This window comes from Podarcis liolepis (genome assembly GCF_965112155.1).
Source record: "Podarcis liolepis genome assembly, chromosome: 3".
Lineage (NCBI taxonomy): Eukaryota > Metazoa > Chordata > Lepidosauria > Squamata > Lacertidae > Podarcis > Podarcis liolepis.
In genome coordinates, this window is record NC_139557.1 from 80708473 (window position 1) to 80725561 (window position 17089).

General features: G+C 40.4%; 1 protein-coding gene across 5 annotated transcripts in view; it reads right to left on the reverse strand.

The window, feature by feature from the left end:
* AKT3 (AKT serine/threonine kinase 3) overlaps nt 1-17089 on the reverse strand; it is a 102918-nt gene that overhangs the window by 4934 nt on the left and 80895 nt on the right. For 2 of the 5 annotated variants that reach the window (XM_083496907.1, XM_083496908.1), the window contains 4 exons: nt 16937-17065; nt 12866-13080; nt 10902-10989; nt 5820-5879 (listed from right to left, as the gene is read on the reverse strand). In XM_083496907.1, the coding sequence (XP_083353033.1) occupies nt 5820-5879; nt 10902-10989; nt 12866-13080; nt 16937-17065 (492 nt within the window). Of the gene's footprint in view, nt 1-5819; nt 5880-7107; nt 7223-10901; nt 10990-12865; nt 13081-16936; nt 17066-17089 lie in introns of all 5 variants that reach the window. The other 3 variants (XR_014524492.1, XR_014524493.1, XM_083496909.1) reach the window with 3 other exon arrangements.

Below are 17089 nucleotides of genomic sequence, written 5' to 3' on the forward strand. Positions count from 1 at the left end.
TTTATTATTTGTACCCCGCCCATGTGACTGGGTTGCCCCGGCGGCCCTGGGCGGCTTCCAGCATATACAATATAAAAATAAAAGGTAGGTATATAGGGCAGCATTGGGAAGATCCCATAAAGATACAAAGTGCACTGGAGGAGCCAGATGCTAATGAGGTTTCTACAAAGTAAAAGCCTGAGAGAAAGCTGTAAAAAAATTGAGATATGGAGAACATGATCCACCCCCTTCAAGCACTGTTCTGTCCAACCCTTGGGGAAGGATGGAGGCCTTTAACTTCCCATAATCTACCCTCACTAGGTACACTGCAACATGCTCAGCCATATTATATAACAGAAGGACCACACACATTTAAAATATGAGGATGCAGTGCCTCCACCGCTGACCAATATCACGTAAGTAACATGTGTGCAACACCCTCACTAATAGGAAGGAAGGATCATTCTACAAAAAGCTTTCACACAACCTTCCCATTTTACATAAACAGTGGCTAATCTTAATTATGATTTGTTGAAGCAAGCCAGCTTCACTTTAAAGTTGGTTTGCTTTAAACAGGTGGAAAAGAAGCCATTCCAGAGCAGGAAAAAGGGAAGGTGGGACCTTGTGAACCTGGTAGAAGGCTACACTCTTTCCTGTTCTAATAAACCATGGTTTACTGTGATGTCCAAGCACAGCCATTATGTACATCAAGATTCATTTCTCAACTGTGCATAGCAGCTTATAACTCCATCTGTTTTTATTAATTATATTTTTCTATACTACTCTTCTTCATGGAGCTCAGGGGGAATAGTGAGCCTCAAAACTAAATGGGGGTTTGAACCTCAATCTCCAAACAGAGAAAACACAGGAAGCTGGATTATCTAGCTCAGTATTGGCTAGACTAAAATAAGTCAAATTTACATACTGATGATTAGACTATACATAATATGCAATGGCCCTGATCCAACTATGCAAACACACAGCTGATGGGTTTATGCATGTGTAAAGTAAAAAAGGTAAAGGACCCCAGGACAGTTAAGTCCAGTCAAAAGTGACTATGGGGTGTGGCGCTCATCTCGCTTCAGGACGAGGGAGCTGGTGTTCATCCACAGACAGCTTTCCGGGTCATGTGGCCAGCATGACTAGAGTGCTTCTGGTGAAATGGAACACTGTGACAGAAGCCAGAGTGCATGGAAACACCATTTACCTTCCCGCCACAGTGATACCTATTCATCAACACAAAGTGCTAGGTTGGCAGAAGCTGGGAAAGAGCAATGGGAGCTCACTCTGTTGTGCAGATTCGAACTGCCAACCTTTCAATCAGCAAGCTCAAGAGGCTCAGTGGTTTAGACCACAGCGCCACCCGCGTCCCACTTCTATGCACATGTAGTCTCTTTAAAAAGCAGTTTAGCAGAGAGAAGGTTGACTAATTTGAACTGTTCAACTGCATCTCTTCCTTCTCATAGCCATCATTACTCTTTTTAAAAATAGCTCCATGCACTCAGCCATGGTAGCTGGATCAGGGAGATATAACATGTGCAACAATCATGTGCTTTCTGATCCAACTACACTGGAGCAAATGCATTTTATGTTCTCAAAGTAGCAAATAAAAGTTCAGAGCTGATAAGTAAGTCAGTATTACATAACCTCAACCACATTTCCAGGATTAATTCCCAAAATAAAAAGCAACACCCTACATTGCTTCAAAGTTTCTTAATACAGTTGTACCTTGGTTGTCGAACGCCCTGGAACTCGGATGTTTTGGCTCCCGAACGATCGAAACCCGGAAGTGACTGTTTTGAACGTTCTTTTGGAAGCCAGATGTCTGGTGGAGCTTCCTTCAGCCAATCAGAAGCAGCGATTTGGAAGTCGAACTTCCTCCTGGGCTGTGTTCAGAAGGTGGGGGGGGTGAGTGTTCAGACCCCTGGGCTCTCACTTGTGGGGTGCCTCAGGGTTCTGTCCTCTCCCCCATGCTTTTCAACATCTACATGCAGCTGCTGGGAGATATCATCGGGGGTTTGGGCTGGGTGTCTATCAATATGCGGATGATACCCAGCTCTACCACTCTTTTAAATCAGAACCAGTGAAGACGGTGAAAGTCCTGTATGAGTGTCTGGAGGCGGTTGGAGGATGGTCAATTCTGTGTCCAGGGCAGCTGTTTATCAGCTCCATCTGGTACGCAGGCTGAGACCCTACCTGCCCACCGACTGTCTCGCCGGAGTGGTGCATGCTCTAGTTATCTCTCGCTTGGACTACTGCAATGCGTTCTACGTGGGGCTCCCTTTGAAGGTGACCCGGAAACTACAACTAATCCAGAATGCAGCAGCTAGACTGGTGACTGGGAGCAGTTGCCAAGACCACATAACACAGGTTTTGAAAGACCTACATTGGCTCCCAGTATGTTTCCAGACACAATTCAAAGTGTTGGTGCTGACCTTTAAAGCCCTAAACGGCCTCGGTCCAGTATACCTAAAGGAGCATCTCCATCCCCATCGTTCTGCCCAGACGTCCAGCACCGAGGGCTTTCTGGTGGTTCCCTCAACAGTGAGAAGCCAAGTTACATGGAACCAGGCAGAGGGCCTTCTTGGTAATGGCATCTGCCCTGCGGAACGCCCTCCCTCCAGATGTCAAAGAGAACAACAACTACCAGACTTTTAGAAGACATCTGAAGGCAGCCCTGTTTAGGGAAGCTTTTAATGTTTGACAGACTACTGTATTTTAATTTTTTGTTGGAAGCCGCCCAGAGTGGCTGGGGAAACCCAGTCAAATGGGCAGGGTATAAATAAATTATTACTATTGTTATTGTTAATTTTTTGTTGTTATTATTATTATTATTCCGTTCGACTTCTAAGGTATGACTGTTGTTCATATTTCCAGGGTACATAGGCGAAAAATATAATGGAGCAACACTAGAAGTGTAAGAACATAAACATAGTTAAACAGAACTATTATTGAAAAAGTATTGCATTCTGCATCCCAAACAGCTAAAATGAAAATCAGTTCATAGGCATGAGTGCCACAATATGTCAGGCACACATCCATTGAGTCAAGCAAAACATTTCTATTCCAACACACCATTCCTGCCTTAACTACTGTCCCACTTTCATGAGACTTCCTGGTTTGGTAAATCAGATTTCCACGATGTCTACATCATTAAGCAGTCTCCATAAAATAGGTTTGTAAACCAGGATTCTGTTCTTCAAACTTTGGTTTGTTAAAGATCACTTAAACCAGGAAAACCTTGCAAGGGAAAGAGAAGAGGGAGTGCTCCAGCAAGCCCACAATATACACTGGATCATAAATGTTACAATGGAACTGATCCACTGTGTTGATTGCAAAGGGTACTCAGAACATGAAAAAATCCATCCAATATTTGACAGCAAGCCATGGCTTATTAATCTTCGGTCCAAGCCATAGTCCTACTAAAGATGTTGCTACAATTGTTCACGTTTAACTCAAATCTTATTTGATTCAGACGCTCAGACGCTTGCCTAGGAGAGTTGTGCAGATCCACCTGTAGACTTCTAACGTAGCAGGGATAGTGCAATGCTGATTGCGCCTGCACAAGGGCGCTATATGTGGAGCTGCCAACATGCCTGCCGCATCAGGACCACCAAGCAAATCCAGGCCACAGTCTCATCAAAGCCACTGTGGCTTGGTCACTTCCTTTCATTTGAACTTGGATTAAGTTCGCTTTCAAGCATACTCAGAGGAAAAGTAGTGCAAAAGCTCTCCCACTCTATTGCTGCAGTTATACAACAGTTCCTTTCTAATTCCTCTTGCATATTATGCACATTGAAATCTAGACCTTTAGTCAAGTTTAAGCCCTACTAGTCAACATAGTTCATTCCTAACATCCCATATGACACTGGAGGTGAAACAATCCACAGATATGGCCATTGTTGCCCTCCCTCCCTACCCAGTGAACTGACATGTTTTAGTTGAGACTTTACTAGCTTCACTGCTTAATAAGTTGCACGTTTGTGTGTCATGAAGAAAACAACACAAAAGGCACAAGCAGATACCACAGAGCTTGAGTCAGGTCTCAGAGTTCTGTTTTTACTGAGCCCTCCATGCCATACCCCACACTGTTCTAGAAGGTTCCCCCAACCCTCAGAAGCAGTTTGGCAAGGGGCTACGGCAGGTAAGGGAGATCGGTAAAAATTGACAGCCCCACTTACACAAACAGAAGTGTTCTCTACCAGCATAAAGCAACCGTCAGACAAAAGTATAAGCATGTTAACATTATCAGCAATATTCATTATTGAGAAGACTGCCTGTTCTGGATAGAGTTGCATTTCCCCTAAAGGAGAAAGTTTGTAGCTTGGAACTGCTCTTATAGTCATCATTGTCTCCTTAGGCCAGGCGTCCCCACACTCGGCCCTCCAGTTGTTTTGGGATGACAATTCCCATCATCCCTGACCACTGGTCCTGTTAGCTAGGGGTGGTGGGAGTTGTAGTCCCAAAACAGCTGGAGGGCCGAGTTTGGGGATGCCTGCCTTAGGCCCAGGCAGCTGGTTTACTAGCTACAACTTCTGCTCTGCCAAGATACTACATGCTCTGGTAACCAATGCCCTCTACAGGGAACTGCCCTTGAAGATGATCTAGAAGTTGGATCTACTGCAGAATGTGGCGGCCAAGTTACTGACCAGTGCCATAAAGTGGATTCATATAACAGCTATAATTAAGGATTGGCACTGGCTGCCTGTTTGCTACAGGGCCAAATTTAAGATGCTGTGTCTCTAAAGCTCTATATGGCCTACGACACAAGTATCAGAAGGACTGCTTCCCTTCTTACCTGCCATCCCATTAAGATTTGTGGGAGAGGCCCTGCTCACAGTTCCGTGAGCATCCATAACTCGTTAAGTGACAATGTGGAACACAACCTTCTCAAACCCTCTCTGCATCAAGATCAATCCCTACACTGTTGTGCATTAGATTAAGATGCATTTATTTCCCCAAGTTTATAGATATGGCTGATGTAAAAGATAGACTGCTGTGGGACTGTCTAGATTTCTGATTTCTTGGTAGGTTGTTTCACTCCGAGGCCTATTTTATACTGTAGGTTTTATTGTTCTTGTGTATTATTAATATGTTGTTATGGGGGCTCTTGGGTTGAAAGGCCTAATACAAATTTAATAAATGAAAATGTAATCTCAGTGAAATAATCCTGAGGGAAAAAGCAGCAAATACCAAAATTTAAAAAAACCTATAGACTCCTGTTAGTTTCAAAACTAAGATATAAAAGCATTCCTTGCATAAATCTAAATGGTATTTTTGACCCTCAAAATATGCCATAGTATTTTACTAGCAGAAAATATAAAAACCCCAACTTAATTTAATGCTGCAAAACCTATTAAAAGTTATGTGAATGCAAGTCTCAAGAAACAAATTGAGACTTATTTCTGACTACATATGGGATTGGGCTCTTACATTAAGCACTTTTAAAATAATGTCTAAAGAGTGACCAAGACTGTTCGTAGATCACAAAATTTTACTTCCATTTCCACCATTCCAGCTATCACAATGTTTCTCCTTCCTCACAAACTCCTGGCATAACTTATTATCCTCTGCCCCCCTCCTGAAGTACCTTGGTTGTCTGTGCTGCTGGTTCCATCTCATAGATCTTTTGCTCCCAGTGTACAGTAGGGTAAGGGAGCGACACAAGCACTTTCCAATTGCACTCCTGGGATATTTATACTCTGAGTCTAATGTTATTTATTGTTAAAAATAACTGTACACATTACATCCTACAAAATATTCCTTTGGTAACAGAAGTTTATGGAAACTGTCAAAACAAATCACCCAATTTTAGAGGGAAACCCTCTAAAAAATATTACCAGCTTCTGAAGAACTCTTGTCAAGAAATGAGGAACCAGCACATGGAACTTCAACACCACCTCCAGAAGAAAATAAGAGAAATGCAGTAAGAAACCCCTTCCTAACAATATTCCTTCTATAGTGGCATCATGAAAAATATAATAAAAAATATACGTTAAGGAAGTGATGAACAGCTAGAGTTTCGAGTTGGGTAAGGACACAATGCCTGATGTTTAACTTTTTTAAAAAAATGAATAAACAGATGCTCTTCCTTTGTTTCTAGATTCTCTAATGAGAACTGTAACTGCACCTCAAAAAAGGTTGCTAGAAAATCTAGGAAGTGCTCTAAAACTGTGCAAAAAACACCCACTATAGGTTATGTGTAGAGAACAATTTTACACAAATAGCATTGGAGATGACTTAGTTCCTACAGCAACAACTCACACTTGTCAGTGTCAATTTTTCATGCGGATACTGAAACAGATAGACTGTAACACTGCAAATCTTTCAGGATTTCAGGACTTTTGGGGTGCCATGTGGCAAACATAATCATGGCTAGGATCCAGAGAAGAGCAAGCAAAGTTCTGCTTGCACAATGGGACTTTATTTCAAGTGCAGTGCGTTGTGCAAAGACCACTCCTAAGGCCAAAGGGACACTTCAGGGTGGTGTGGAATGTGGTACGGGGCTACAGGTAGAGGAGCTGTGAAAACAGGGGTTCCTTTGATCCTTGCTTACTATTTTACAGTAAATGAATTGGATGAGAAACCTACCCTTGATCTAAAGCAACTGCTGTCTGCATCTACTACACTATAAGGACACAACACTGTCTTAATAGCCCTTTTCTGGGCTTTATGGATTAAAACCTGAAACAGTAGTGGTCAGTGTGACAGGGCAGTGCTGGCCTTGTGGCAGTAGTGTCACTTACCAAGATGAGGTGGGATGGGACAAGGTGGTAGCAAGACTGGGGTGGCACAGGTGCACAACGGAGCCAATCTGGTGCTTCCGTTGCCCTGGCCTTGGCATTATCTTGCCCCTGCACTAGGACAACAGCAGCGACACCACTAACAGGAAGCCAGCTCCATGGCATTGCCATGCCAGCTGACCCTGCCCTAAAGTATACTGAATAGGAAGCTATGGTTGGCTCTTCAGCACTCCTGGTAACCCGTCTGTTAAGCCATTAAGCTAGCATCTGCAACCAACCTAGCACCGCTTCAAGTTCCAAATTGCCTTCAGGAATAGAGTGTGCTGGAAAAGTATGAACAATGGTTGCCATGTCTAAGTATGGAAATGGTCATTAGCCTACTCACCAAATGTAGTTAAAGGAAAGCATTACTGGCCATGTCACAGCGATGGCCAGAAAATCTATGTGCAGCAACAGATTCAGAAGCATCACAAGACTGCAACCTAAGTGAGCAGAAGAAGCTGAAACACCATTAATTACTTGTGTCCTCAAGCCTCCTAGATCAAACAGCTTTCTATCAATAATTATTTGAGTTGGGTTCTCTCTCCCCCCCCCCATGGATTCAGCTTCAGTTGGTTCATCTGCAACCACACCCCAATCACAGACAGACACTATGGAAGCATGGAAGCTTTGTGATAGACACACCATCCTGTCCTCTTTATCTATCAGTAAAGAGAACAAACATAGCTTTCTCTATACTAACACATTGAGCAGGCGACACCCACTTTCATCCCAGATTCTGGTATAGGAAAAGAAAAGAGCTGAACTACATGGAATCAAAATGAGGCAACAACCAAAAGCAAAGAAAAAAACAAAACAAACAAAAAACCCTATCAGTTTAAAATAGTAGTGCCCACAGCACCATTACTGAAACCACAGGAGGGGATGTACGCAATCCAGACTAATAATTTTTCTTAGCTTGAATGTGTTGCATACAGACTGGACTAATAATGCAATTACCACTAAAGCCTTTTGGATATAGTCAGCTGTAACTTAAATCTAAATATATCTTTACTATTTGAATCTGTGCTATATTTAATAATAAATACTAAAATAATATTTTATATATGTGACCCCAAAATATGATGTACAGTGGTATTTCAGTTTAAGAACAGTCCTGTTTAAGAACAATTCAGTTTACAAACTCCGCAAAACTGGAAACAGTGTTCCGGTTTGAGAACTTTATCTTGGTCTAAGAACAGAATCCTAACAGTGGAAGGGCACTGGCGGTGGGAGGCCTCATTTGGGAAAGCACGCCTCAGTTTAAGAACGGTTTTGGTTTAAGAACGGACTTCCGGAATGGATTAAGTTCGTAAACCGAGGTGCCACTGTACTTAGATCACAGAAAGGTTCATCAAGTTCAGTGTCATGCATACAGGCTGTATTCAACATTAGTTGAATTAGTTCCAAGTAGACCTGCTGAAATTAAAAGGGCATTAGGTCCATTAATTTCAGTACATCTAGACTGAGTAGAATTTAGCTGAACACAACCTTAATAGTTTAAGATGCTCAGATAGCTCATGTGCAAGTACCTAAGGTGGAGGAAACACCACTCTCACTTTTTAATTAAATGTGAGCAGCTACAAGCTCTAAAACTGAAATAGAAACAAGGTTTATGAGCTGGGATGAGGATTATGGAAATTACAGACTGCCATCACCACCAAATTTTGACAATGCCCCACCACCACACACACCACTGGCATGCGCCCCCATAAGGCTGTCTCTGAGAGAATGTGACCCTTGGAATGAAAGCTTTCCCACCCCTAAATTAAATACATTTGCCACATCCTAGAAAAAGGCTAACGTAATTTCAGCAAACAGCTTAACATCTATGATAATAATGTGTAAACCAGAACCAAACAACAAATAAAATGTGAATTTTCAAGAATTCATGATACCAAATCAAACATTTTATTATTTTAACGGAGATTACTAAGATTTCTTCACAACCTGTGTCAGTCCAGAATCAAATGCTCTGGCCTCATTTGCACAAGCTGCCTCTGCCCAGTTTTAGCCCATCTTCTCTCCCCAAGCAGCACCGCTTGTTCTACCCCACACCATTCTGAAGAGTCCCTCAACCTTCATAAACAACCTTTAGGGGATGCAGGGAGCTGTGGTGCAAAATAAGTGGGGAAGTCCCCCTCCACTCATGGTTCTTGGGTTCCAACCCATTGAGGTTTTCTGAATAATTCCTCACCTGCTGGCTCTTGCTACATGTTCCATGAGTCTCTTAGTGCAGATTGAGTTACTCTGCCAAAAATTTACACCAATGCACCGTACTATGTGGTTACATTCAATCAGAGTTGGGAAGCCTTTCCTGGCCAGTGGAGGACCAAATCTGACAAATAGGTGCTATCAGTGATGCTGACCTAACCCCAACTGTTGGGGCTTCAAACTGCAGCATGGTGCTGTTTGAGAGACGTTTTGCAAAGAGCCCAGCAGTGAGGGCTCTTTGCAAAAGGGCTTTCAAACATCCCCACACCTATTTTGGCTACGTGTGCCTGTTACTAGCAGAGTAACAGGCAAGTGCAGCCAAACTGAGCTAGAATGAACCCCTCACTCACTAATGGACAAGCGGAAGGTTCAATCCTGCTGGCTGCAAGGGCCTACTTCACCAGGGCATTCCCCATGGAGTTGAACCCACAGGACTGACTCCCCAGTAGGACTGCACCTTCCACTACTTGCTGATGAGTAAAGGGTTCAAACTTGCCAGCTGCAGGAGTTTGCTTTGCCAGCACATTCCCTACCGCTAATGCACAGACTCCAGCAGGACTGAACCCTGTCCTCCTAACAACTTGATGGACAGGGAAATGACCTTGCAAGCCAACTTGGACCCTTGGTGGGCCAGGATCGACTTGGCCAGTGGTTCCCCTTGCTTGCATTAAACAATATAAAAATAATAATATTTTTTTTTAAAAGGAATCTACTAAATAAAGTACAAATTTGACTCACTGTATTATTCTTTCATTTGGGCATCGGTCAAAACAATATTTAGTATGTATTTAATTGCATTTATTTTTTATAAACTTTACTACTTTAATTTTTGGAAAAGTTCAGCACTTGTGGTTGGGGAAAAGGTTACATGAACAAATCAGTCTGATACAAAGATTGACCTAAAACACAATTTTTCACCTTAACAGAGGGGGTTGCCAAGGCAGAATAAGACAAGAAAAAACCTCCAAGGCTCAAACATGAATTGAAGGTTCTAGAGAAGGGATGTTTGCCTGAGAGGCTAAAGAATATTTAAAACCCTTTAAGAATCTAGAATCAATTTCATAGAAATACATTTTTGAAATAAAAATAATTTGTCAAGTCATGATGAATTACACTAGCATGCCCTTCAAACGTAATGAGGCAAGATGCAGCACAACAGCATAAAAAGTATATTTCTGTAATACAAATATCCTAGCCTATTTCCTTTTTGACCATCACACATATATTTAAAACATACCACAGTTATCATTTGCAAAAGAGAAACAAGTAAAAAATGTATTACATTTGTACAAAGAGATGCTGCCTAATAGTTCTTTTGTGATGATTTGAACAGAAAGCAAGCAAAAATAATTGTTACGTTCAAAAATAAAGTTTTATGACAGAACAAAGTTTTTAGGGGATGGGGTAATTTATATTTAGCAAGAATGATCTCAACCTAATTGGGGTAGGGAGAAAGACGCTGACATTTCATAATTAGGAATGGATTAATAGCCATACAATTTCTGACTGAGAATACCCAACCCAAATTAATGCAGATGTGTAGCCCCTCTTAGATATCCCAAATTTGTAGTTTTGTGGAAAAAACTAAATTCACCCCCTGGTCCCTATTCTGGATAGCTAGTAGTTTGGGCTGTAGATTGGCACACACAGAAGTGACTTGAAAACAGAATTCCACATCCCCTTCTAGCTGTCATAGGGTGCTTCTAGGTTTCTGACATTTCCAAGTCATATTAAGTTCAGTAGTAGAGAAATGCACATACTCAAAGATCCCACTGAAACCAATGGGACTTAAAAGCGCTGAATTTTGGCCTGTGGTTTCACTAGTTTATGGAACTATAAAAATTGCTGTTTTCCAAATGTTTACCTTTTTTAAAAATCTAGATGTGCAATATCTTAAGCATTCAGTGCCATCCTACACAAACCTACCTTTTTATCATATACATCTTGCCAGTTCACTCCAGCAAAGAAACTGTGTCGCATAATTTCTTTAGCATCATCTGGTCCTCCACCAAGACTATTTGGGAAAGTATAAATTACATATGTCTTATTAGCAAAAAACAAAGCAAAGCAGGATGCTCTTTTTACCTACAAAGTTTAGTTTCACCAAAAATTAAAACCATTCTATGAACAGCACAACATTTGACAAATATGTTACTTACCTGTTTGATGTGTATTCATATTGGAGGTTAATGGATTCATTCTTTCAAAATTAAGAATGCACACATCTAGTATTAATACCCTAAAGAGCAAGGCTTGGAGTTCATGTGTTCCCACCCACACTAGCTACAACCTGCAATTCAGTTGAGCAGGTCTGGGAATGCAGGGAGTGCTCATGTGGAGAGATTTTTTAAAAAAATAATTTCTATTGCAAATATGTATTTCACACAAGACAAGTAATACACAAGATGCATGAAGTACTTGCATTTCCTGTTCTGTTTTGAGTCATCACATCACCTAAGATGTTCTAAAATTAAAAAGCAGTTTTGCATATGGGGTGTACTATAAATAGGCCTCAAGACTCTTGAACTACAAAGACTTCTAGTAACCTGAGCACAGATTTTGAAACACAGCAGATAAGGACCTTTCCCATCCCCTACAGTACATCTACATCTGATGTACATTTCTATTTTATTTTATTTTATTGCCTACCATGCCTTGGAATTCATCCCAAATGTGACACTTCCGTGTTGAATTTCAATGCCTGCTTTCACCTCTCAAAATAATTTTGCTTCTATTACTGTTTAGGTTCTCATCTCCCTGCTTGCTTTAAAAGATAACGTTGCCATTAATCAACATCTTTTTCAGGCTCCTTCCACCTTCTCTCCTTTAGCATAATTAGGCTATCTTACATTACCATTGTAAACATTAGGCCACGGGTAGGGGATCATCTTATAAACAAACTAAAACAAGTCCACCTTTGGCTTGATTTTGAACTGATGGTAGAGGGCAACTAGCTTGTTCATCATACCACTCAAGAGCTCCACATCTTTTAATTCATATATGCAGAGCTGCTTTTAGTTTATTTCTAAGTAATACTTGTGTTATGGAATTTTTAGTAATTTACTGAAACCACTGGGAAGATGTATTTGAAAGACAGGATGAAAATCTAAATGTGTATTAATAATTCTGACACAGCATGTTCTTTCCAAGCCTCCACCTCTATGGAACATTAATCAGGAATGTGATTTCGGAAGATTATGAGCCCTAAGACATATTTTAGCCAGCCCTCGAGGTTGCTTCTGCACTACCCACTTAATCCCGAGTTATCATCAAGCTGGTCAGCGGAGAACAGAGCATACAAGCAAAGGTTAACTCTTCCTGGAGGCAGAGTCAAAAGGTGCCTTTAAAAAGGAAACTTCCTGTGGTCCGCTGGAATGGGAGGTAACCTTTCCTCAACTTCAAGTTCATGACAATCCCCAACTGGTGAGTGACCCCTCTGAGGAACCTCTTTGACCTTAGACTGTTTTCTCACACAGCAGTGGTCTACCAGGGGGAAGGCACTGCCTAGGACCACTGCCTATCTCCTGAGGGCGTCTGGAGCCAGGCCTTGTTCTTGGTCTGTCTTAAGAAAATCAAGGATGACACCAGTGCCTGAAGAATGAACAAAATGCACAAAAATCCCTAGAAGGGCCTGCTACTCTAGGGGCAATATTTGACCTGAAAACATTCAACCCTTCCCTCAATCAATCTTTACTGTGGTCAAAGACCAGACAGCAACATTCAACCCTTTAAGCAACATATACAGAATGCTGTGCAGAAAAGAATTTGCACGAGGATTCTGGCAGACCCCAGAACTAGTCATCTATGTGTGCTATGTGTGCTACAAACCCTTTATGTATTTTAGGATGAAAATGCCTACTTGTGTATAATTGGCATTCTGTCAGACTTACCGTTTATTTGGATCTTTTATCAGGAGACCTGAAAGTAGTGATTTTGCATCGGATGACAATGTTCGGGGAAATTTTATATCCTCCATTAGTATTAGTTCAAAAAGTTTTTCATGATCTTGGTTGTAGAATGGCAACCTGCCACACATCATTTCATACATAACAACTCCAAGGCCCCACCAATCCACTGCACGGCCATAGTCATTGTCTTCCAAAACCTAAAACAGGAACAGGAAGGTACTGAAATTTATACTAATCATTACTTTAAAGGGTGTGTGTCCATTTTATAGTGTAGGTAGCCTAACCACTATTAAACTTTTTTATTACGATTTCATGTCGTATTTCATGACTCCGTCCTTTTTAAACCAGGTGTAGTACTTGTAAAGTAAGGGAGTCTCCCTCACTTTCATCACCCTCTGCTTCCACTATGAGAAGACAGGTGTGGCTGCCACCAGGTCAAGGGGGCTCCCCTCACATCCTCTTCCAGATGCCTGTCTTTGAACAATGCAAACTAACCATGCTATAGGGCATGAGTTGGAAGGCTGGGTGGGGATGTGGGAAGAACTTAAATACTTCCTTTGTAATAAACATGCACCAGTAAAATAATTTTGGAAGCAAGGAGCACTGGAATTCATCCATATGCAAGGGCTGAAGCTACACTAGACCCAGTCAAGCCCCCCAACTGCTAAGTAGATGAGGTAATGTGAAAATTCAGTAGAAGCACATGTGGAGAGCCAGCACTAGCCTCCTGGCACTGGTGTTGCTATAGCTTACCTGGATAGTGCCGGGAAAGGGCAGAACTAGGTAAGTGGTTTGCAGATGCGCCAGCACTTTCCAGTTAAGCTGTAGAAATGCCAGTGTCAGAAGGGTGGCTCTGTCCCACCCACCAGCTGCTACAATGCATATATCTTAAGCTTAGGTGTATGTCAAGTATTTACAAAAATGCTTTACTTAAATTAAAACAAAATATTAGGGCTTTTAACCTTTTTCAATATTGTATTAGGAAAATATGATACTTGCTTGTTACTGAAGCATGGAACAAGTTATCTTGACTGTTAAGCACAGTAAAAAGCAATACAACTACCCCCCTTTTTTCTGCAACTAAATTTTATTACTCTACTGTTCTCATTCCACAGATGTTTACTCTAGTAAGTTTTACAGTACTGACTTCAATGGGACTTACTTCCAAGAACATGTGCGTCATTTTTTTTATTCATTATAAAATATACAAAAATACACTACGATACAATCATCATAATAAGACATTTTATAAGGATTATTGTAAAATAATTTTGTCATATACGATCAAGGTTTCATCCCAAGTTCTTGTTTTGTTATCTGTAACTTGGCAATCAAATAAATTTTTATTTTTACACTATTACAGAAGTGCATTTTTCTAGGTTTCCAAAGCCACCTTATTCAACCTTCCCCATCTGTCACCATCTGCTTCTTTTTAGCATGCACTTTTTGTGTGATCACATAAGCATGTGAAAAATAAGTAACATTCAGATGATTATCCACTCGTACATTTGAGGACTGGGCATAATAAAAGTCAACTGCCAAAAATGTACTTAGCACTTAATTTTGTTGGGTCTTGCATGTGAGCTACATTGGATTTTTTAAACTGTTTTACAATTGGAGGATTGAACAGGTATTGCTAACTCAACAGAAAAGCTGGAAGCTCAAATAATTAGTTTAGCTTCTGATTGTGTTGCCTTTTACAGATGGATTTTCATAATGTATTTGCAATTGTTTTAAAATTTTGTTGGTAAGGTCTTATGATAGATGTAAATTGTTTAAGAGATTTTTTTCTAAAATTAAATAAGTAAATGAACAGAATAATAGTTTCCTATTTTTCTCATAGAACATAAGCATTGAAACATTTCTCTAATTAAACAGGAAAATTAAAATATACTGTATTCTGAGCCATTCTTTGAAGGATGGGTGTTAAAGAACTAAAGAACTGAACAACTAAATTGACGGGTTTAATTGGATTCTAATACTGACAACTGTGCAAGAACTCTTGTTTGCTATCTACCTAGTACTTTTTGTGTTTTTATGAGGCTTCCTGTGATCTGTCATCCGAGGGACTTACAAATTCTACACCTGTTTAGCTTCAGTAACAGTGAAGCATCAGACATTCCAGACAGGGTGCACATCACACCCTGCAGAATGGGCATATAAAGGAAGAACAGTTACAATGCAGAAGTTGTGCAACATTTCTACAAGAGGTTCCTGTTTAGAAATTGTTGAGTTTGCATATTACTGTTACTTGTACAGTAGCTACCAAGAGAACCAACTTTCACACACTTGCAGCCTATAATTGCCATAAAAGTGAGATCAGAGCTTTCCCAACTTTTCATGTTGGTGACACACTTTTTAGACACGTATCATTTCACAAAACAGTACAGTGGTGCCCCGCAAGACGAATGCCTCGCAAGGCGGAAAACCCGCTAGACGAAAGGGTTTTCCATTTTTCAATGTGCTTCGCAGGACGAATTTCCCTATGGGCTTGCTTCGCAAGACGAAAATGTCTTGCGAGTCTTGAGATTTTTTTTCGCTCCCCCCCCTTTTCTAAGCCGCTAAGCCTTTAATAGCCTTTTAGCAGCTAAGCCGCTAAGCCTTTAATAGCCACTAAACCGCTAATAGCGCTAATCCGCTAATAGGGTTGCTTCACAAGACGAAAAAACCGCTAGACGAAGATACTCGTGGAATGGATTAATTTCGTCTTGCGAGGCACCACTGTAATTCAGTTTTACTAACAAACCGGAGGTTAAACTAATCCCTTTCCAGTGACACACCTACACATCACAGCTGACACACTAATGTGTCAGGTACAGACCCCATACAGCATGATAACAAGTGAAGTGAAGTACATAGATAATGTACAAAATAAACCAGCTGCTTTATCTAAACATAGATCTAAATGCAACCAAATATTAGACCACTTAGGATCTTGATTTCAATCGTTATTACAACAAAAGGACCCAGTTATCTACTGCTTCAACTGAAAGAAAGACCTAGAAGCTTCCTTATCACACTAAATAGGACTAGGGTGTTTTCTGGCACATGGCTCAGTTCACTGATATAAATGGAAACAACAATTGCCCTATTAGTACCACACGAAGGCAAAATAGCTATGCCAGTTGGTATATGATTCTACTGTATCTCCATCATCACAGGAAGCTGTTACAATGGTTGCATCATCCTTTGATAGATGCAAACTGAGCTGGTCTTTCTCATGCTAAGTCAAACTAGGGTTTAGTGGGAATGTGTGGCTGCTGGAGAGCAGATTGCAGTTGCTTTGCTCCGCAAAAGTCTCTGCACTCTTAACTGGAAAAGAGGGCATTCTAAACCTTCTTGACCCTGAGAAATAAAACCCACTCTTAAAGTTGGTGAAGATATTAACTTAGATAAATATTAATGAAAACTTGGCAAAACTTAACTGGAGCTGTATCTCAAAGCAAAATATTTTCTAGAGATTAAATTGCTCAGATTAAGCCAGAGCTGCCTTCAGGTACAGGTACTTTAGCAGTGTTCCTTGAACTTCCTCCAGTCATTCCTTAGAACTAAAATTCCCATCCCATTATTTTCAACCATGTAATCTGTGTCTTTCTCTTTTTATGCCCTATATTTAGATAGCTGCGTGAAAATACTAAAGAAGCATGCTCCTTATTTTTAAGAAAAAGCTTCACTTACAATTAAATGTACATAGGAATCGATCTATAGAAAAATATTTTAATAGTTCTGCTGTAAAAATTACTAGCTTGAAAGTAAATATTTGTAACAAAATAAAAAAATTCCTTCCAGTAGCACCTTAGAGACCAACTAAGTTTGTTATTGGTATGAGCTTTCGGGTGCATGCACACTTCTTCAGATACACAGATACACATAAATATTTGTGCTAATGTTTAAACAACATTTAAACATCCTCATGATAAAAGGCTATAAAAAGTATTAGCCCTTGTAACAATATTTTCCAGTTTTCAAATATACCAATTACTATTGACAAATATGTTGTAATTAAGTTAAATATTTCATTTTTAAAATGTACAAAGTAAAATGCTGACATACCTCTGGAGCCAAGTACTCTGGGGTGCCACAGAACGTTTTCATAGTAGCTGCATCTGTGATCCCTTCTTTGCAAAGTCCAAAATCTGTAATTTTTATGTGTCCATCTTTATCCAACATTAGATTCTCTAACTGTATATTACAAATAACACAAAA